This window comes from Rosa chinensis, chromosome 4 (assembly GCF_002994745.2).
Source record: "Rosa chinensis cultivar Old Blush chromosome 4, RchiOBHm-V2, whole genome shotgun sequence".
NCBI classification, from domain to species: domain Eukaryota; kingdom Viridiplantae; phylum Streptophyta; class Magnoliopsida; order Rosales; family Rosaceae; genus Rosa; species Rosa chinensis.
In genome coordinates, this window is record NC_037091.1 from 15732261 (window position 1) to 15755000 (window position 22740).

Here is a 22740-nt window from a genome sequence, read left to right on the forward strand (position 1 = left end):
TTCTCCAACAAAGGTTCATTCAGGATGAAGAAGCGATAGGCTTCAGGAAAGGAGAACGGGTGTTCTGGGCAGACCGACTCACACAAGCAAAAAGTGTGGTAGGTCTCGGTTTTACTACTCAGTATCAGAGATCGCAACAGAATAGTGGTGATCTTACCCCCTACAAGCCCAAATTTGAGCCTATACTCCAAATCAAACAACAAGAAGAATTGCTTGTTGAAGAATCTTCTGAAGAAGAAGAAAGAGAAACTAGTGAAGATGAAGAAGCTAGTTTCATCCATGAGCATAACCTCAAGCACTTTCAGAACAAGCTTGAGTCTCAGCAAATTCCCACTCTTGAAAAAATCAAGAAACTACTCGAGCAGAATGTGGATACAAATCCTCAGAAGTTTTGGGAAAAAGACCCAGTGGTCTGTGAATTGAGATTGCACGACATGAATGCCATCTGTCATGTCAAAGCCATTCCTCAGTACAAAGAGGAAGATCAGAAAGAATTCAGAAGTGATATTGAAGATCTCCTGAACAAGAGATTAATTCAACCTTCCACTAGCCCTCATCATGCTCCAGCATTCTACGTGAGAAATCATGCAGAGAATCTACGAGGAAAAACTAGAATGGTTATTGACTACAGAGATGTCAATAAGAAGACTGTCAAAGACGGTTATCAAATAGCTCAAGTAAGAGTGTTGATCAACCAGCTCAGAGGAGCTAAAGTCTTTTCGAAATTCGATGCAAAGTCGGGTTTCTGGCAGGTCAAGATTCATCCTGAGAGCATTCCTCTCACTGCATTTGGAACACCACAAGGTCATTACGAATGGTTGGTAATGCCTTTTGGTCTAAAGCAAGCTCCCTCAATCTTCCAGAGAAAGATGGACAACATCTTCAAGCATGTAGCGGAGTTCTGCGTCGTCTACATAGATGACATCCTGGTCTTCTCCAAAAACAGAGAAGAACACATGAAACACCTCCATGAGGTAGTAAAGCTGATAGTTCAGCATGGAATTATCCTAGGTGAGAAGAAAATCTTCTTTATCCTCGATGAAGTTGATTTCCTAGGGATAAACATCAAGAATGGAGTCATAAAACTCCAACCACATATTCTTGAAAAGATCTGGAAGTTCCCAGACAGAATTCCTGATGCTAAGAGTCTAGAGAGATTCCTTAGTGTCATAAATTATGGGAGAGATTTCATCCCCAAGATCTCAGGGTTAACAGCAGTGTTATCTCTTAAGACAAGTTCCAAAAGAAAATGGAGCTTTACAGAAGATGATGAAAAGATCGTGAAGCAGATAAAAAATCTCTGCAAAAACCTCCCTCCTCTGCAGCAACCAGAGGAAAATGATGAAATTATCCTCCAGACAGATGCGAGTGATAATTACTGGTCCAGTGTGGTTCTGGCGAGAGCGCCTAGAACTAACATTGAAAAGATTTGCAAATTTTGTAGTGGCAAGTTCAGCCCTGCAGAACTGAATTATCCCACAGGGGAAAAAGAAATTTTAGCTGTCAAGAAAACGATTTTAAATTCTCCAGCACATCTTGGAAAAACTTTTACTGTCCTCACCGATTGTGCCAGAGTAAAGAATTTTAAAAATTTTAAACTTGACAAAGCTGCTGACAGAGGAAGATTAGCAAACTGGCAATTATTTCTTAACCAATATGATTATACTGTTGAATTAATTGCAGGTAACAAGAACTATCTTCTAGACGCATTGACCAGAGAACTGGCAATGTTCAGCCAAAGAGAAGACGACGAAGGTTGTAATCCCAGAAGCAGAAGAGCTGGGAAAGAACAGGAACCTGAAGAGGATCCAAGAGAAACCAAGGAGAAAATCCTTAAAAGGTTTCTGCTAAGCTCAAAAGGCTTGGCCTCAGCTGATCAATCCCAGGGTAAAGGATTGGCTAGCCCGTCTCAAACGGCAGACGGTAAAGGCTCATCAAGACCGTTGATGGCTGCTGCTTTGCCAAAAAGCAGACCAACTCCAAGTGGAGTTATAAATGTTTTTAATTATGAATTAAGAACTTTTGATACTCCTGTGTTCAGAACTGGCAGGAGATTGGCAGGAGACTAGCTTATCACCAGAAGGCAATCCTGGATAATCTCTTATTTGCCTTTCAAGAAAGAAGCAGTGGTCTGATGTTTCCAGCTCTCTTTGCATTAGCTGAAGAACTCTACGAGCATGGAAGGCCACAAGGAGAAGAGCTTCATACGCAGCAGAGTGCTGTCAGAAAAGAAAAAATTCACTTCCTGGAAAGCCCTGAAAGTGCTAGGGTCCCTATCATGGCACTCAATGAATCAGACTGGCATGAATTCCACTGTCTGATAGGAAGACATAATCCAGAAGACCTAGTTCCTCCAACTCTCTTTATTGTGTCAGGACCATATGTTGGAAGATACCTGGTAAATGTTCAGAGTGAACATCCCCAAGAACACAAGCTTTGGCTTGTTGAAAATGATTTTGTCCATAATCTATGGACCAAGACTAATGATGATTTGAAAGGTTTGTCGCCTATTATTGTCAACACAGTCAAAAACATCAGAAGAAATGACTGTATGCTTCGTCTGAAGTTCAGATCCACTCCTCCAGAATGGATCCAAAAGGCAAACGATGAAGTTGAATATATTTCTCCATATCACTATGTGAGAATTATCCCAAGGAAATATCTTCAACCAGCCTGTGTTGGGTACAATGGTCAACCAAATTCAAGCATTCCCTGGATGAAGGCCATGGCCCTGGAATACATGAAGAAGATCATCGCTGAAGATATCAGCAATACCTTCCTGGCAGCAGGAGAGAAAACAATCATCACTGCTTACGATAAGCCTGACGTAGTCAGCAGTGACCTATTCCTATCTCTAACCAGAAAAGAGATAGACTCGACAATGGCATGCATGCGATGGGTGGAAAAGCTTGAAAATGACAACCACCACAAAATGTATGTTGATACAGACGTCGAGGACAATGCTACAACGACTCGCATGGCCCAGGCAGACAACAACTCCTTTGTCTTTGGCCACCAGTCTGAAACAGATGAAAATATGTAGCATCACGGGTGAAACCACGGGTGAAAGAAGAAAGCACCAAGACAAAAGGCAACTGTTTTCTTTTTCAAAAGATACTTTTGCTTTTTCAAAAAAGAGAAAGTGAAAAACATTTCACCCTAACCACTTTTGCTTTTCCCTGTCCGACCTCCACCAGCAGGAGCACTCAGAAAAGCAGGAGTCACGGAGTTGATCTGTATATTTTTGTATTTTGAATTCTAGTTTGAGTTCCGCTCCCTATATAAGGAGCTTTAGCTTCTCTTAGAAGGCATTCGAAGGCAGCTTCAAAGAAAAACATAGCAGTTCAAAAATAGAATAGAATATTGAGCAGAAAAATCTTCTCTCAAAATAGAATAGCAGTGTGCTTCCCTTTCAGTCTAGGTGTGAAGTAGTGTGCTTTCATCAAGTAAGTAACTGTTCTCATTCTTATGAATAGCTAAACAGCTTTTGCTGTTTACCTGAGAATGAGGCTCTGAATGTTTTAACTATATGTATATTTGAATAAATTCAGATGGTTGTTCACCCACTTCTTTAACCAATATTGTTTTTATCAGTTTATTTTTATTAGTTCATTTGTTATTATCAGTTTATGATAATTGTCATTTGTAATTTACTATGCTTGTCATTCTTAGTTTACTCTTTAAAATGCATGCATCCCATGGAAATCCAAGGTTCTAAAAACTTTACTGTTCACCTGAAAGAATCAGTTTTGAAACAGAAAAAATTAGGACAAGCAGCAGTGATTCCGCCCTGTGAGTAGCCGCTTAGACAGGATGTCGTTAGGCGAAATGTGGCATGTTGAAGGCTAGTCTTGTTTTCGTTTTGACGTTTTAAATACTGTTCCCTTTTTTGTTGAATAGAACGGTAGAAGGATCCAAAGGTCAACATAGGATACAAAAGGCATTTGTTTGTTTAAACCATCCTTGTTAGTCTTTATCTATCAACAACAGTATAATACCAAAGTGTTGGGCAGTTGGGAAAAATACCAAGGCTTTTTGGGTATACGGGAAAAGACCCTTTTCTATAATTACAAGATATTCTAATTAAATAAGAATCCTAATTACATACGGATTTACAGCAATTCTACAAACTCCAGTTCCTTTACCATTTTAGTTATATGTACCCCTCACACTTGTATGTTAAATAGTGAAATTATGAAAGAGATTGTTTTTATGAATTAGAATTCATATACTTGATCCTTGCTGCTCTGACTAGTCTTTTTCTTTAGCAATATTGGATCCTTTCCAGTTTCCCATTGTATTCTCAAATAGAGGTTATGTTCTTCTTCACTGTATAATCAAGGAAAGCTGAGTGTTGTATCTACTTTTGACTATGCTTAAAAACAAAAAATAAAAACTTAAAGTTGAAGCTAGGACTCTTTTTTCTGTATACTCTTTTTTCCTTGTTTTGATGTAATCTCTAATATTGCAGGACAAGAAAGAGCAAACCAAGGCATGGAAGCGCTTAGTTTATTGAGTATTGAAGAATTGGGTTCAGTTTAGCTTTTGGAGGCATGAATTGTGCATTGAAGTTGTTTAGGAATTGGGTTCAATTTATTTCTTGGCTTTTAATTTTGGGTTTCTCATTGCAGGTGGCAGATATGAAGCATGCAACCCTTAATTGAAGGTGTATTAATAATCTGCTTTTGTTCCGACTTCTAAGTTGTAATCGGGAATGATTTTGGTCTATTGTTATAGTCCTTCATTCCCTACACTTGTATTTTTTGTCTTTTTATTTTAATAAATTGAACCGGGTGTGGGGGACGAGCTCTCGACTAGGTTAGGTTCCAAATCCTCTTACAAAATGCTTTTTAAATTTCTTTGTAAATAAAACCCGCAAGATCCGACCTGAAATTGACTGCAATATCCGCTTTATATACACGAGATTGAATCTTACGATTTATAATGAAACCCGACCCGATCCGTTGATGAGGCCTAATATCAACCATACAGGGGAGCCCTCGGTCACCGTAGTTTTTGAAAGCTGCAGAGAGAGAGCAACAAGAGTACAAGACTGCGGTTGCCATCGTCTCTGTCGCATACGGTTTGTTTTATATTTAAATTTCTCGTAACGTAACGTCAACTTCTGCAACCACAATTCATACGGTAGCAGCTGTAATTACCCTATTATATTTCTGATCAAGGAAAAACAATAGAAAAACGAAAGTATGCTTGACCAATTGCCACGATCCACGCGTAAAATTCTATCATCAACAATAGGGTAATAGGTCCCCCTGTCATCAACCAAAAAAAGAAGCATCATGTTCCACATGACTTTTTGACCCCACCCATGGAAAAGGGATAATAGGTCCCACCGGCACTTAATTTCTGAAATTAGGAATTGCAGCATCTTTTCTCGATCTGTGACTTGAAATGAGTGGAGACCTCTTCAGCACTCCAAGGTTCATCTGCGAACTTCAAACCTCAACTTCTTCTCAATTTGTCCTGCGACAGTTTTAGAAACGACTTAATTAATCAGCTTTCATGGAGCTGTCATGGAAACTAAGTAAGGATGCAGGCAAGTTCAACTTGGACGCCAAGTGCTCGTCGGCCAATATGGCCATCCATCCGGTCCTCCTGTTCATCATGTATGTGTGGCTGTGGTATTGTTTTTCATACGTTGTTTTTGGTATGGCTCTGTGCTCTTGAGCTCTCTGTGTTTTTGAGTGGCTGTTATACATATCTGACTTTTTTTTTTTTTTTGAGAATACCTCTATGTTTTTGACTGACTGGAATTGCAAAATCATCACTCTGTCCAAATTGCATTTTTCCCAAAAGATCCACAATGAGACCTATGTCGTTAATAGAAGTAACTCTATATTTTACATATATATGTACACCATATATATATATATATATATAACAATCATATATTCGTTTGATACAATAGAATGAGTGAATGATTTTTGTTTACGCTAAATATTTTCACAAAATTGATTTTTAATGATTTATTTAACTTGTAAACGGTTAAATCATGTTAAGTCTATGATTTAGACTGCCATACAAATAAGAGAATTTGAACATGTTGTTATGAACAAAAGTATTTTAATTTTACTTTTCTTAAATTATACATTTATGTGTGTTGCTGATCTAATTTCATTTTAGCATAACGTTGATGTATAAAAGCAAAATTATACTTGAATAATTTTTAGGCACAATAAAAAGAATCGTGACTTAAGTAATGTCACATATTCTCTAATTACTAACTAAACAATAATTTAAATTTAAAACCAAACAAAATATCAAACCCGCTTCTTGATAATAGTATAAGAGCAACTCCAACAACTTCCTTATATTTTGAATTTTATCTATTTTAGGGAAAAATGAGTCTTTTTGCTCAAATAGATTCTCTATAACTATCCCTATTTTATAGATAGTGAGGAAAGAGAAAACCAAATTCCCTAAATTTACAGAATCTCTAAAATTTTAAAGAAGAATTATAGAGATTTTAGAGATTGCTGTAAAATAGAGAATATGTTAGAGTTGGAGAAGAAAAATAGGCTAAAGCTTTGAATTTTGTTTCCCTATAATACATAAATTATAGGGAAGCTTTGGAGTTACTCACAACTCCAACAGCTTCCTTGTATTTTGATTTTTTCTCTATTTTAAGGAAAATTGAGTCTCTTTTGCTCCAACAGATTCCCTATAACTATCTCTATTTTAGGGATAGTGAGGAAAGAGAAAATCAATTTCCCTAAATTTATAGCAATCTCTAAAATTTTAGGAAAGAATTGTGGAAATTTTAGAGATTGCTGTAAAATAGGAAATATGTTGGAGTTGGAAAAGAAAAAGATGCTAAAGTTTTGACTTTCGCTTCCCTATAATACATAAATTATAGGGAAGCTCCAACAGCTTCCCCATATTTTGATTTTTCTCTATTTTAGGGAAAATGATCATCTTTTGCTCCAACAGATTCCCTATAACGGTGAGGAAAGAGAGAACCAAATTCCCTAAAATTTTAAGGATTATGGAGATTTTAGAGATTGCTGTAAAATAGAGAATCTGTAAGAGGTGGAGAAGAAAAAGCGGCTAAAGCTTTGAGCCTTTGACTTTTATTTCCCTATAATACATAAATTATAGGGAACCTGTTGGAGTTGCTGTATAGATAAAACTGAGAAAGTTTTAGATAAAGTGGGTTTGTCTTCCCACTTCTTAATAACAGGAGTGATGCTACAGATCCCAAAAAGTATTACAAAATTTTAATGGGGAAATGATCATTTATCCAATTTCAGCTTAAAAATTGTCCACTTGCTCCACTAACAGTTTTTTAACCTCATTTACCCAAAACACTCTAAGAGATTATTTCCCTAATACCCAATTAATTCTTTTTTTATTTATTTTTTGGGACTTTTTTGCCCTCTCCTTCTTTCTCACTTAGAGAGAGAAGTCATTCTCCACCTTGCTGTGCTCCGGTGACCGGAATCCGACAACCAGTCACCAGAATCCAGAATCCGATTGCAGGACTGGTGACCGGATTCCGGCGTCTTAATTTATTGTCCCCTAATATTACCCAGTAACCATATTATTGCCCCTCAGTAATCATATTATTGCCCCCCAATACTCATATTATTGTCTCCCAATACTCATATTATTGTCTCCAAATACTCATATTATTGTCTCCCAATAATCATATTATTGCCCTCCAGTGAATTGCATAAACTCCCAAAATCAAAATGAATACACTACAGGCACAATTGATCAATTTATATGCATATTATTGCCCCCCAATACTCATATTATTGCCTCCCAATAATCATATTATTGCCCTGTAGTAGACATGTATAACTACTCAATAAAACCTTTTTTTTCTTTCTTCTTTCTTCTTTCCTTATAGTTTACCAAAAAAAAAAAAAACAAGTGGACACCCAGAATTTGCTCTGGGCACCAGTCTTGGGCACAGTCTAAGACTAATTCCTCCTGCTACACAAGACCACATGAGAAAGAACCCGACGCCCAACCCCAATTTCAAAACCAAATCCGCATCGTCCACAATCTACGATTCCCGACCCCCAATTTCTGCGACGCAAGACCACATCAGAGAGAACCTGACGCCTAAAGCCCACGCCCAGCTAGGGCTGCACACGGATTGGGTTGGATCGGTTTTGACTTCAAACCATCTCTATGCCAAAGTGAGCAGTTTAGGCATTTTGGAAAACCGGTCATAAAAAAAGAAGCTCAATCCGACCTAATCCAATCCAATTAAAGATGGTTTGGTTTGGTCGGTTAGGCGGTTTTCACCTATATAATATTAACATGCTATTTATAAAAATATTCATAGTAAAAATTCAGTCTCAAGAATTGAAATTGTGTTAAATTATCTAAATTTAAAATTCAATAATTAAAATCCAAAACATATAGTCCAAAACTAAAACCTAAATTAGATTTAAAGTGATTCACTTATTTAACGACTTAGCCATCAATACTAGCTTAATATGATAGTATTAAAGGTCAAAGAATGAGAGATTGAGAGATCAGAGATGTGATATGAAATGATAAAAAAAAATTGTAGCGATTATATACTAAGGTTTTAGGCCTTTGAGCCTTGAATTCAATACGATAGTATATCATTTAAGAATAAAGTTATAATTGGAGATTTAGAACTTACTTAGAACAAACCGGACAAATGAATATATATATATATATATATATATTATGTATATATATATATAACTTTTTCTCTTATGTTTCAAACATACCGGTCGGTTCGGGTTTCGCAGTTTAAGTACAAGAGAAACCAAACCAACCCAGTTCATAAATGGTTTGGTTCGGTATTGAACCGATTTTCAATTTTTAAAGTTAAAAAACCTTAACCAAACCATATTTATCGGTCGGTTTTGACCGGTTTGGCCGGTTTGTACCATGTTTTGCACACCCCTACGCCCAGCCCCAATTCCTACCAAATCCGTGTCTTTGATTCTCTGTTAGTTAAACCCGAATTCCTGCGATGTTAGAGATTGGGAATTTTCTTGGACATGCAGACACATGAGATAGAGCAATTGGAAAGGGAGATTAAAGAAAGAAAAGAGAAGCAGATTAGGGAGCTTCAAGAGATGGAAGAGGAGTGGACTAGGATGGCGGAGGTTTTTGCGAAGAATGACGCCGATTGGGACTAGGAGCAGATTGTCGACGAAGATTGCGCTTGGGACATGTTTGCCGGCGCCGATCTTGGAGAAGGTATTGAAGGCGTCGCTCTGCGTCTAGGCGGCCGGCTGTAGAGAGAGAGAGAGAGAGAGAGAGAGAGAGGTTTGTAGTTTATTAATTAAATTAGGAGTAAAATGTCACTTACGTTTAAATTGGGTAAATGGGATAAAAAACTCTTAGTGGAGCAAGTGGACAATTTTTAGACTAAAATTGGATAAGCGGTCACGGCCCCAATTTTAATACCAAATGAGGTGGTATATGCTATGTCAGCAGCTTTTGTTTAGAAAATTGGTGAGGTGGATTTTGATATTTTGTTAATTATGTTATTTAGATAACCAACGGATTGACTATTTACCAACAAGGATACATGAATATGATTCATGTCTCATATCATTCATCGGAAATATAGAAGAAGGTATGTGAATCATCTGATATATATTAAAGTTCAGCCAATACTACAATTAAAACCCAATCAATAAAAAAAATCATGATGGACAAAATAATAAAGAAAAAAAGATGATCAGAGAAAAAAGAAGAAGTTAAACATGCAGGGTTTAATACATTTTAATGGCGGAGATTTGCAATAGAAAACTTCTGAGAGAGAGAGAAACAAGCAACTTTTGCTCATGTCATGTTATGGGTGAATGAACTGAACAGTTAAAACTAAGAGAACAAGAAGCTTTTGAGGATGAATTCTCACACATTCATTCAATATACAGAGGCATATTTATACAACCTTATACAACCCTAATTCTGGACTAACAAGGAAAGTAATCAAATCACAATTACAATCTCGATTCTATACAATTAGTATAATTCTATTCCTAATAGTAATCCTAAAATATCTATGACTCACAACACTCCCCCTCAAGTTGGAGCATACACATCTCGAATGCCCAACTTGTCAAGTGAGTCATGAAATACTTTGACTGACACACCCTTAGTCAAAATATCTGCTAACTGCTCCTCAGTTGGTATGAATAGGAAGGCAATCAGGTTTGCATCCAACTTCTCCTTGATAAAGTGCCGATTAACTTTCACATGCTTCGTACGATCATGCTGCACTGGGTTATGTGAAATTTCAATGGCTGCTTTATTATCACAAAACAACTCCATAGCTCTTTTTGGCTTGAACCCCAAATCACGCAATAAATTACGTAACCATAACAACTCACATACTCCATGTGCCATACCTCTATACTCGGCTTCAGCACTCGACCTTGCCACCACCTTTTGTTTTTACTCTTCCAAGTGATAAGGTTCCCTCCAACAAATGTAAAGTAACCCGAGGTCGAGCTCCTAGCAGTAATACAACCAGCTCAATCAGCATCAGTATAACCACTAGGCAGTGATGTTTTAGAACATAAGACCTTTCTCAGGAGCTCTCTTCAGATACCGCAGGATTCGCACGATTGCATCCATATGGTCTTCACTAGGATTATGCATGAACTAGCTCACCACACTCATTGCATACGCCAAATCAAGTCTAGTGTGAGCCAAATAGATTAATCTGCCAACTAACCTTTGATACCTCGCCCTATCAATCGGGACATGGTCAGGGTACTCTGCTAACCAGTGATTTTGTTCAATTGGTGTATCAGCTGGCCTACAATCTAACATGCCTGTTTCTGACAGCAAGTCTAGAACATATTTTCTTTGGAACAAGATGATGCGGCTACTCCCCCTGGCCGCCTCTATCCTAAGGAAGTATCTCAAGTCACCAAGGTCTTTCATCTCAAACTCTGAAGCTAACTGCTGCTACAACCTCCTAATTTCCTCTCGATCATCACATGTGATCACCATATCATCAACATAGATGAATAACGCTGTTACTTTACCCTTCTGATGCTTAAGGAAGAGAGTATGATCCGAGTTGTTTTGTTTGTACCCAAACCGCTTCATTGCCTGAGTAAAGCGACCAAACCATGCACGAGGGGATTGCTTCAACCCATAAAGTGACTTCTTCAACCTACACACAACATCCGTTTTATCAGCAGTCTCATACCCAGGAAGTAGACTCATATACACTTCTTCAGCCAAATCTCCATGTAGAAAAGCATTTTTCACATCAAGTTGCTTGAGAGGCCAATCCAGATTAGCCGCCAAAGAGAGAAGCACTCTGATAGTATTGATCTTGGCTAAGGGTGCAAACGTCTCATCATAGTCTACACCATTCGTTTGTGTAAACCTTTTTGCTATCAATCTCACCTTATATCTACTAACTGAGCCATCTGAATCATGTTTAATTGTGTAGACCCATTTACATCCAACTGGCCTTTTCCCTTTACATAACACCATCAATTCCCAAGTGTTATTCTTCTGTAGAGCTTCCATCTCTTCATCCATCACTTTTGACCACTTTGGATCTCTTAGAGCATCCTGCACTTTGTTAGGAATAGATACAAAGGAAATCTGATGCACAAATGACTCATATGATTTGGATAACCTATGAGTAGATATATAATTGGCAACCGGGTACCTAGACTTAGCTTTAAGACTAGGTTCATATTTCTTTGGTGGTTTACCACGAGTAGAACGAGAAGGTAAAATAGACAAATTGGGTTCAGGTATTACCTCACTTTGACCTTCAGGATCTTGGAGAGTTTGGCTCAAGGGAAGAGATGAAGGAGAGGGAGAATTTTCCAGCAATCTTGTGTCTCCACCAATTTCTATTTCGGTTTCTTCTCTGTCTTGTTCTTCTCTTTCTTCTCTCTCTCTTTCTTCTGTTACGTTCCGTTCTTTTTGGTCTCTTTCTCTTTCTTCTTCGTCTTCTCTTTCTTTTTCTACGTTTTCTTCTCTTTCTCTTTCTTGGGTTGGATTCCTTTCTCTTCCTTCTTTGTCTTTTCTTTCTTTTTCTTCTTTTCCTTCAGTTGCGTCACCTTCTTTGTCTTTGTCTTCTCCTTTTTTCCTTTTCCTTCAGTTGCATCAGTTTCTGTTTCTTCTCTTTCTTTTCCTTCTGCCTCTTTTCCATCTTTGTCCTTCGTATTGCTGCCACTGCCACTTACCATCTCTTCAAAAATAACCATATTGCTCCCCCTGAAGAGAAGGGTGAGTGGGAGAAAAATAGCAGGCGTCCTCAAAAAAATGTGACATCCATAGTCACATATAATTTTTTGGTAGGAGGATGAAAACACTTGTACCCTTTCTGATGGGTCCCAAATCCAACAAAAACACACTTCAAGCACGAGGTTCTAACTTCGAGCGTTGGTTCTTAGGAATATGAACAAAGGCAATGCATCCAAAGACTCGAGCAGGAAGATTATGGAAAGAAGGAAGAGATGCATGGGACGAGAGGACCTCAAGTGGAATATGATTTTGGAGAACACTAGAAGACATCCTATTGATAAGATGAGAGGCAGTGAGAACTGCTTCTCCCCATAAATACTTGGGCATATTTGCACTAAAGAGAATCGAATGAGCAACTTCAAGTAGGTGACGATTCTTACACTGAGAAACACCATTCTGTTATGGGGTTTGAGGACATTTGGTTTGATGTATGATACCTTATGTACAAAGATATTCCTGGAACTCATTGCTCATATATTCCCCCCCCCCCCCCCCCCATTATCAGACAGAAAGAGTTTGATCTGACCATTGTACTGTGTATGAATCATATTTTGAAAATTTTCAAAAACTGGAAATACAGTATCCTTGGACTTTAGTAAAGCAATCCAAGAAACACGAGTACAATCGTCAATAAAAAACACAAAATAGCACATACCAGAAGGAGTAGGATCCTGTGAGGGTCCCCATAAATCAGAATGAATCAATTCAAAAGGTACAAGACTTTTATTTCAAATACTCAAAGGGTAGCTAACTCGATGGCTTTTGGCCAGAATGCAAGTTTCACACTTAAAAGATGACTCTGAAATACCCAAAAACAAAGAGGGCATAGACTTTCTCATATTACTAAAGGAAGGATGACCAAGACGATGATGCCACAACCATACTTCATTCAATCATTGCTCAGAACTGGAAATCAAAGCTACTGGGGCCTTCTTCCTTGGTGTTACCCCCGCATACATCTGATCCAGATGAAACAACCTCCCCCCAAATCTCCTCGGCCAATTATCTCCTTTGATTGAAGATCCTAAAAAACCACATACATGGGAAAAAAAGGTCACAGAGCACTGAGATTCAGTATTTAATTGAGGAACAGAGATTAAGTGATGTGACAAATCAGGAACATCTAACACATTCCTAAGCTCTAAGTTTGGTGTGTCTCTAACAGTTCCTATTCCTAATACGGGAAAGGCTTCACCATTAGCATTAGTAACTTTGGACACTGGTGGGATTGAGAGAGAGGTAAAGAATGATTTATTTTAAGTCATATGATCAGATGCACCAGAATCAATAATCCAAGTATCTTCCCCAACAAAGTCAGAGGCAAATAAAGCCTTACCAAACTTACCTCTTCCAACCAAAGAGACTGAAGCATTACCCGGCTTTTGATCCTTTTCCTCCATACCCTGGTAGTCAGGGTTCTAAATTAAATTTGCAGCAGTGGTACGGCCCTGTTGGTTAGCTCTTGATTTATTCCAAGTATTTTGTTGATTCGGATACCCATTCAATCAGTGACACTTAGTCCTCCAATGCCCATAATTTTTGCAGAAAGTACTATACGGCCGTGTTCCTCCTTGAGAACTTGGTTGTGGTCGAAGTTGTTGATGTGGTGGTACATATTTTGACGGTGAAGGCTTGGTTTGGATAGTAAGACTTGATAACTCCGAATGGATTGCTTTGGTGCTATCAAGTTGAGTCTCATCTTTGCGTATATATGCAAAGGCATCCTCAAGAGTAGGTGGAGTTCCACGTCTGAGCAACTCACCCTTTGCACTAGCATGCTTGTCGTCGAGACCGTGAAGGAAGATATGCAGCCTCATTAGATCATTCTCTTCATTGTGTAACTTGATGTCATCAGCATTCTTCATCTTGTTGGGGCGCATTTGATCAATTTCCAGCCATAAGCCTTTGAGGGCAGCATAGTATACTGCCACAAGCCGCCCATCCTGAGTCATCATGAACGCCTTGGTATGGAGCTCATGTATCTATGCAAATCTGAATCATTCAGATACAATTGCTTCAGAGTGCTCCAAATTTCTGCTGCAGTTTCACACCCAATGATTAACTGTACTACCTCATCCGTCATGGCCTTGTAAAGCACAAACAACACAGCACCATTGTGAGTTTCCCACTTTGCATATCCTACATCTTCTTCATTCGGTGTCTTAATCAATCCATTCACATATCCCATCTTGTCCACACCGCAAAGATGAGTAGTCATCATCTTCTTCCAATAATTCGTGCCATTCAACTTGGCACCTCCAAATCCCCCTCCTGAGGATTCTTGATTCACAGATACCTCCACCTTCTGCACATCAAAAGTCACAATCTTCTTGGAACTTTCTTCTCCAGCCATGATACTTGAACTGCAACAATCTTCTCCTTTTACACTGTGGAAGCAACGAACAACAAACCAAGACCAAAAATCCGGGATCAGATTCTTGGCTCTGATACCAAGTTAAAACTAAGAGAACAAGAAGCTTTTGAGGATGAATTCTCACTCACATTCATTCAATATACAGAGGCATATTTATACAACCTTATGCAACCCTAATTCTGGACTAACAAGGAAAGTAATCAAATCACAATTACAATCCCGATTCTATACAATTAGTATAATTCTATTCCTAATAGTAATCCTAAAATATCTAAGACTCACAACATGTGAATGAACTGAACCTCTAACAAGAAACTTGGAATACCAATAGCAAAAAGGGATCAAGTCTGGAGATTAATTGATATGGTGGGGGTGGAGCTGTGGAGGCGAATCCCATAAAATGATAAGGGATATAATATAATAAAAAATAAATAAATTTCACCTCATCAATATATTTTTAAGGCAAAATGTTGACATGGCGCATGCCACATCATTTGGGATCTAAATTTTATATAAAAATTTGGAACATTTTTCTAATAACAGTATAGATAAAAACCAGTTTAGTTTAATCTTTCTTCTTTTTTGATTATGTAGATTCATACTTTTGTCAGCTTTCGTCAAAAACTCAAAATCGGTATAACATATGCGTCATTGTCCATTCAAGAATAAACAAGTCTAGTCAATTACAAGTTGCATCGATCATTATACACCGGTCGGATGAAATGGTAGAAAATAAAACCACATATTAGCGTAATAAAATCAAGTCTTATTTGCGGCCAGTTGATGATCTTGCTTTGCTCAATAGTCTTGAACCAGATGTCTTACACCGCAAGAGATCGAAATTCCATTCATAAATTCAGTGCGTAACGGAGTAAAACCGATCCATATCCAAAGCTTGAAGCAAGCACCAATCTTTCCTCATTCAGTCATCCGACCATGTTAGTTGTTAAAAACTACGGAGCTTATTCATGGTTTTACTTTTACCTAGTTTGGTACTTTGTGGAAATGGTAGATTTGTTTACTGCGTTCTCTTTGTTTTTGTTTACATGTTTCAGCTTTACGGGTTGACATTATTATAAGTTATACAGCTCAGACTTCAGTATGAAGATGTGAGGCATTAGCTGCCCTGTATCGATAGCTCAGATATATGCAACTATATTAGAGGTTCTGTTGATTGGCATGATTATATTCTACTCAGCATGACTATCCATGCTCATCCGTTAAGTCTCACTTTTACAGATATAAAGAAGTTGTGCTCGATTTAGTGATTGGGGTTTAATACTATGTGCTTGGACGGTAGGCCTTTAATTTGTACCTTGGTACTGTTCCCTAATAAATCTTAATTCGAGCACTGTTAATTCTCGTCTGACTGGTTATTGTTTGTTATTATACCTATAGGTTTCCAACTTTTGAGTGCCGAGACATTCAAGCCAGTAGCGGGAAGTGGCAATTATCTGGTAAGGTATAAGATCATGTTATTACAAATTAAGTCAAATAGGTGTTTTCAATTAACGCTAGATTTGGTTGATCTTCGATTCGCTGATATATGTCCATTGGAGAGAAAGAGCTACGAAATGCACCTTCACAATCTGAAACCATATTGTAGCTGCCAACCACGTAAACGGTAACTTCAATCCTCATCACGTTCTAATCTGTGTGGTTATCTGCATTATGTGGGTGTTTAGCAGATTTGTTAGAAACCAAGTCCGACAGCAGTGGAAGTCATAGACATTCTACATAGGGTAATTACCCTAAGCTCAAGCTGACCTCAACTACATTGGATTGGACCTCAAAGTTAAAGGATGGGTATGAGAAAGTCTAACCTGAAATGGAAAGCATCGATTATGGAGTCCACAACAGATTCAACTGAAGCTATCATAATGAAATGGATCCAAGAGGTTCAAGAGCTGAAAGAGCTCTCAAAGAACATTGTTGGTACCTTTAAATGAGAAGTAGAAGCTCCCTAAGAGCACTCAAGGAGCTAGCGCTACAACAAAGCGCACAACGCTTGTAACATAGACCTAAGAGGTCCCAGAGATTGCAGCCCACTAGATGTCGATCTAAGAGAGTTGTATCCAAGAGGTCCTTCAAGTTCTACTATAAGGTGCCTGAACATTGAACCCAAGAGGTCTATGAAGTTATACCCAAGAAGTGGCTAAAGATTGGAGCCTAGAGGTCACTAAAGTCGTATCGAAAATTGGACCCAAGAGGTCTGAAGTTGCACCCAAAAGACTCATGAACAGGTTCCACCCCAGAAGTGCCTAAAGAGCTTGGACCCAAGAGTCTCTGAAGTAGCACCCATAAGATGCATGAACTAGTTCCAACCTGGAAGTGACTGAAAAGCTTGGACCCAAGGGGTCCAAAGGCTGCACCCAAAAGTCCAAATTTGCACCGATGAGGTCACTAAAATAAATCTACGAAAGTGAGAACCAAAGATGTCCTTTGAGTTAGAGCCAAGAGGCTAGGTCAAGCTCTATGAAAGCTGGGTGCAAGAAGATCAAATATGCTGACCAGGCAAACTTTAGATGAACAAGAATTGATCGAAGTACCCAACATTGTTGTGGTACTTCTTCTAATTAGTCCAAAAAGACGTTTACCTCGAGGCAAGAAAATATTTATCAGGCTTGAAGTCCCGCAGAGACCTAAATCTCAATTTTTACTTGGAGGCGACTTTCTCCACACTCCCCAAGGGGTGTTACTTCACAATCCAAGGAAAATTACTTCTCAAAGCATAAGAAATATGTGTACTTCTCGAGATCCTCATGACAAGGTACATAATTCTATACGCTAAAACTATCAACAAGCAATCTTACTTAAACATCAGCATCTTTAATCAGTACCACATCAGTTTCCCAGGCTAGGTTTCGATGTTTCTTGCAAGTTTTGGTGGATAATTAGGGATGTCATAATCCCAAACATTTGAGCATAATTCTATACGCTGAAACTATCAAAAAGCAACCTTAAAAATAGCATTTCGATCAGAAGTAATTTCAAACATGTCCTTAATTTAATAAAGTTTGGCCAATATGACATTTTTCATTAAAAGATGAATACATTATATGCCTTTTTGTCTTATATGTTGGGTATTTGGTAGGCACTTTTCTTGCAATCTGTTGGAAAGATCGTCCCTCGCATTGACAAATTTTCTAGATCTTCCCTCGCTTCACACAAAGAAGGTAAGTCTCAAATGCTTATTAGCTTCATCCATCCAAGTATAACAATCATATATGCTATACATTATGGCATGTTTACTAATAAGACATTAGAACGGAAAGAATGAGAATGGGGGTCATTCCAATGTTTCTTACACAATACAGAAAATAAAAAATTTATGCCAAAAATATATGTACCTTCATGATGATACCAAAATGCCATCAAATTTGAAGCTTATTAGATTCTCTATATCTTTTTTTATTATTTTTTTCTGGGAATACGATAATATTAAGACTTAAGATTAAACAAGATGTCACATCTTTTTTGGTAGACTAGTATGTGTACTCTACTTCTATATCAAACTAGTTTATCTCTGTATTAAACTAAGTCTACCTCTATCTCGAATTAAGGCTACTTTTTGATCCACCGTAAATCTTCTCGAAAGTTAAAAATACAAAACTGATTATTCTTAGGCCAGTGTTTAAAGGTCTTCATGCTCTTCCCTTTTCTGTACAACTACTTACTTTCTCAGTCTAATTGTCTTTTCTTCTTCAAGCATCATGTTGATAGATAATAATTCTAATGGGATGGTGCAATATTTTTCAGCAAGAGAAAATAATGAAGTTGCTAGTTTGCAAATAAAGCTAAACACTAGATATTCCATTCATCTCCTTCGATGAAAATGTAGCGAAATGTTGTCATACGTGTGGAAAAAAAAAACGCGAACTGGTCAACGAAAAAAAAACAAAAAAGGCAAGAATAAGACGACACGTCTCAAGGCCCAAACCCAAATTCTTTTTGGAAAGACCCAACGTTTTCAACTACCAGAAAGGGACTTTTTTATTTATTTATTTTTTACTAGTATTCTCCATTACATGCTTTGCAGTTTGCATGTCAGCATGTGTTATAATTTTTTCTTTATTTGAGAAAATAAAAATAAAAAATTTAATAAAACAATTATTGTAGAGAGAGATAACTCACAAAGTGGGCTGTGGGATAATTTCTTTTTTTTTTTTAAGAAAAACTTATTTTGTAATTATCGTATTTATCTTTGTGATTTAATTTATTCTCATAGTAATTTAATATTTTAGAGTTATTTTTATCAAAATTTTAAATTTTAACTAACAAAACCACTTATCTTATCTTATTAATAGTATAGATTTTTAGTCAACTAATTCTTTTGGTTTCCTCGAATCACAGTTACACTAGTCATTTCCACTCTTTTACGGTTTTACTCTTGTCGTTGAAAAAACAAAAACACAGCGCAGCTCCTCACCCTTTTCCGACCACGTCGACCGGCACCACATGCAAGTCCTATCTTCGTCAGATGGCAGCTACACTCGCTATTTCTTCCGCTTCCGTTTGGTCACCGTCGCACCGGAATTGACGGGTCTCTTCTCCGGCGTCTCTTCAACAGTTCGCAGATTGCACCCTTACTACGATGAGTACGATCCTAGTTCTCCGGTGGTCGACCCGTTGGCAGGCAACAAGTGGACAGCTAGCACTGGGGATTTTTATAACTAACCTTAACTTTCTAAATCTGAGGACAAAATCAAGAATATGATCCGCTGTCGCTATCGCCATATCATTCTTTTTACGTCAGCGAAACCGCGTCATTTACTTACGTAAACGGGCAACGGGCCCTACGTAAATCGGCCGCCATGGCAAGAGTAGGTATAAAAGTGCAATGTGGCGATAACGATTTCTCATTTTCACTTTCTGGGTCTGAACTCTGAAGACAGCATCAGTTGCATTCATATCGGTGTTCTTCGTCCGGAGAGGAGACTACAACACCCGGGTAAGTGTAAATTCTGAACTACAGCTTATTGTAGACTGATTAAAATAATCAATTTTTGAAGCTAAAAATCACTGACTCTCAGAGTGGATACATGAAATTTAGGGCACAGATCGAGACTCAAAACCCTAACTTGTTGCTTTCACGATCTCTCTTGTAACAGCTCACAGAAGGATGAGTCACTCAAGTGAGTTGCCTTATAACCCAAGCAATGATTTGGAGGCCGGTCTGAAGGAGGTTCCTGTTGAGCGCGTGAACCGTTGGGGGGTAGACATCTCTTTCATCAATTAATGAATTTTCTTTTTTGGGTCTATTTAGTTATGATTGATATGTACCTCAATTTTACTTGCTTCTTATTTTGTTTCAAATTTGATTATTTTGTGGGTGAAATTGATTCATCCTTCTCATGTTCATATTCTTCATCGATCTTGCACTTCTGTGTGGCCAGCTAATTGGAATTAATATTGTCTATGTTTTACTTCAGGGTTTCTATATATCTATTTAATTTTGTCCATTACCAAGTGTAGCTGGTTTTGTTTCTTTTCCGGCTGTTGTATACTTAATGTGGGTGCCTTGGTGGGTTTGTTATTTAAAGAATATGCTTTCTTGTTAATGTGTTCAATTATATGTGTGCGCGCGCGCACACATGCATTCATGTGTTTGTGTATGAAGGTGTTCATTAATAGATCAGATCGAGTTAGATTTCGTAAGTTCGATGTGGATGCATTATCTCTAGCTAGCTGCTGTCAGTATCTCAGTTAGACAGAGAGAGCTTTGTTCATTCTCAACAAGGGAAGGCGAGCTTTCTCATTATATATGAGTCTTCATAAGCATAAAATGCTATGTCCATGTAAATATTGTGCTAACAGATTAGACCAACTCATTCTCTGCAGACTCTTCCATACCACATTTTCTTGCTTCATGCACCTTGCACGCTTTTTAGTTAATTATGTACGTAGATTATGTAGCATTCTCCAATCAATGTCGATCGAGTATCATGCATGACTGCTCACTCGTAATTTCTGTTAATTAACTGTCCTAACTTATTTGTTGAAATGGTTGTTGCCCATATCAGTGATCTTTGTTCTCTCTAGTCGTTCAATATATATTGTGAAACTTATAGTTCTGATGATCGATCCTTTGTGTTTTATTTAGATTCCAAACTGGTTTCCATTATACCTTTGTTCTTTCTAGTGCAATGTATATAGTGAAACTTATATTTCTGATGATAGATCCATCTGCTTTGTTTCTAGAATATTCCAAACTGGTTTCCGTTATACACTTGATATATCATCTAGCTTAGGCTTCCAGGTTCATTTTATTTTGGTTTTATATTGGAGAATAAATGTCGGATCGATGCTCAGTACACTTGGGGCCCGTTTCATAAAGCATATGGGAGAAATGGAGAAAGGAGGGAGAAAATGTCAAAGAATGTATGAAATGAAATATTGGCAAAAGAAAACTATTTGAAGTGATTTGTACTTTCCATGCCAGTTTTCGATTTCTGCATTAATGAATAAATTTTCTCCCCACTCTCCGGCCTCTATATCCCTTCCATATACTTTCCTACCAGTTATCTTCAAACCAAACGGGCTCTTAGTTGTTGGAAACTAGGTCCTAGAATTCTTATTTTTCAAAACTTGTGCTGACTGAATATTGTTTCATTTGTAGCAAGTGAAACTATATCTGAAACCATTGTATCGATTCCGCCACACACTAGTCCTGAAAAGGGAAGAAGAAAAGAAGCAGGCAGCACGGAAACTACGTATTAGAGCACACATCCAAGCCCTACGAGTACGTTTTGTAATCTGAAACTATTTATCTTACCTACCGTGCTCTCGATCTGCTGTATAATGTTTTGTTTTTGTATTAGGCTGTGGCTATCTTCAAACAAGTTGCAGATCAAGTGAAAGGTATTTCCTATCCTGAAGCTTCTCCTTTTCAAGACTAATCTTTACGATGGATTTCATCTATAATAATATTGTTTTGTAATTAACTTGTTACTTCTGGTTGTTAGGGTCTGGTGATGATTTTCCAATTGAACCAGAAGAACTTGCTAGTATGTCTAGGAATAGTGATGTTCATGCTCTGCAGCGATATCGGGGGGCAAGTGCAACAGAGAACGAATATCATGCTTTGTTTATGTTTATTTATGAGCTAGATTAAAAGATATTGTTACTTATAACATCTTTTGCTGTTCCTTTACACCAGAAAGAAGGCTTGGCAGATTCACTGAAAACAAATTTAGACAAGGGAATTGATGGGGGTGATTTACAAAAGCGGATAGATAAATTTGGATCAAACAAAAATCCTCCAGAAATAGCAACGAGCCACTGGGTAAAGTTTGTTATAGTTGTGCATTTTGGAATTTCCTACATTTGAAATAAGAAGAAAAAGAAGATTGATGCATTAGGCTATTATAATTAATCTTTTTTTTTGTTTTTAATTATTTTCTCCTGCTGCATATCTGATAGACATGTCTTTGGGAAGCTCTGTACGATTTTACTCGGATCGTTTTGGTGATTGCTTTTGTGGGTTCTGTTGTGATGGGTATTATGGAAGAGGTGAGCTTGGAGTCTCTAAATGCTTATTAATTGCTTTAAATTAATACTAAAACCCAAACTCTCACCAAAGTGGAAGGCCGTCAAGGATAATTAGTTCCAAATGTAGGTATGTAATAAAAAATAATAATAACAAATTTCTCACAAAGTGGGATTTATGTGGTGAAGAATTTTTTTTTTTTCTTTTATTACAAACTTTTTTCCTTCTGAAAACAAAGAAAAGATTTTGTTTACTAACTTGACGTGTCAGCTACATATTTGTTAGAAGTAAATTAGATTTTAGCATCATGTCCGAAGGTTAGTAACTGAAACTATAATTAATTTAACAAGCTAGGTTAATGTAGCAGAGCTATTCTCTTCAATTTCCGGTCGGCTATACTCCTCTCTTTTATTTTTTGCCTGAACCTTAGCCTACTCATGCATTGTTATGCTAGCTCTATTTTCGTTGTGTTTCAAATATCAACAATTTGCTTTACATCTCTTGTATTTGTGTTTTTTCTGTTGCTTGCAGACTAAAAAGCTGGGATGGCACGATGTATTCAGCGTTGCTATTGCAGCTGCCATGTTCATTTTTATCACAGGTACGTTTTAAACTTTTAATCAATATGTTG

At 37.6% G+C, this 22740-nt stretch overlaps 1 protein-coding gene across 17 annotated transcripts in view; it reads left to right on the forward strand.

Annotated features, from left to right (window-relative positions):
• Window positions 1-5367: 5367 nt before the first annotated feature.
• LOC112196404 (calcium-transporting ATPase 10, plasma membrane-type) overlaps window positions 5368-22740 on the forward strand; it is a 20962-nt gene continuing 3589 nt past the window's right edge. The window contains exons 1-15 of one of the 17 annotated variants that reach the window (XM_040518501.1): window positions 5368-5627; window positions 15426-15558; window positions 15676-15729; window positions 15860-15916; window positions 16019-16077; window positions 16306-17390; window positions 17715-17796; window positions 19037-19571; window positions 19732-19835; window positions 21240-21362; window positions 21442-21481; window positions 21586-21674; window positions 21780-21905; window positions 22043-22132; window positions 22641-22710. In XM_040518501.1, the coding sequence (XP_040374435.1) occupies window positions 19743-19835; window positions 21240-21362; window positions 21442-21481; window positions 21586-21674; window positions 21780-21905; window positions 22043-22132; window positions 22641-22710 (631 nt within the window). In that variant the 5' untranslated portion in view covers window positions 5368-5627; window positions 15426-15558; window positions 15676-15729; ... (4 more) ...; window positions 19037-19571; window positions 19732-19742. Of the gene's footprint in view, window positions 5628-15425; window positions 15559-15675; window positions 15785-15859; window positions 15917-16018; window positions 17391-17714; window positions 17797-18973; window positions 19572-19731; window positions 19836-21239; window positions 21363-21441; window positions 21482-21585; window positions 21675-21779; window positions 21906-22042; window positions 22133-22640; window positions 22711-22740 lie in introns of all 17 variants that reach the window. The other 16 variants (XM_040518500.1, XM_040518493.1, XM_040518494.1 and 13 more) reach the window with 16 other exon arrangements.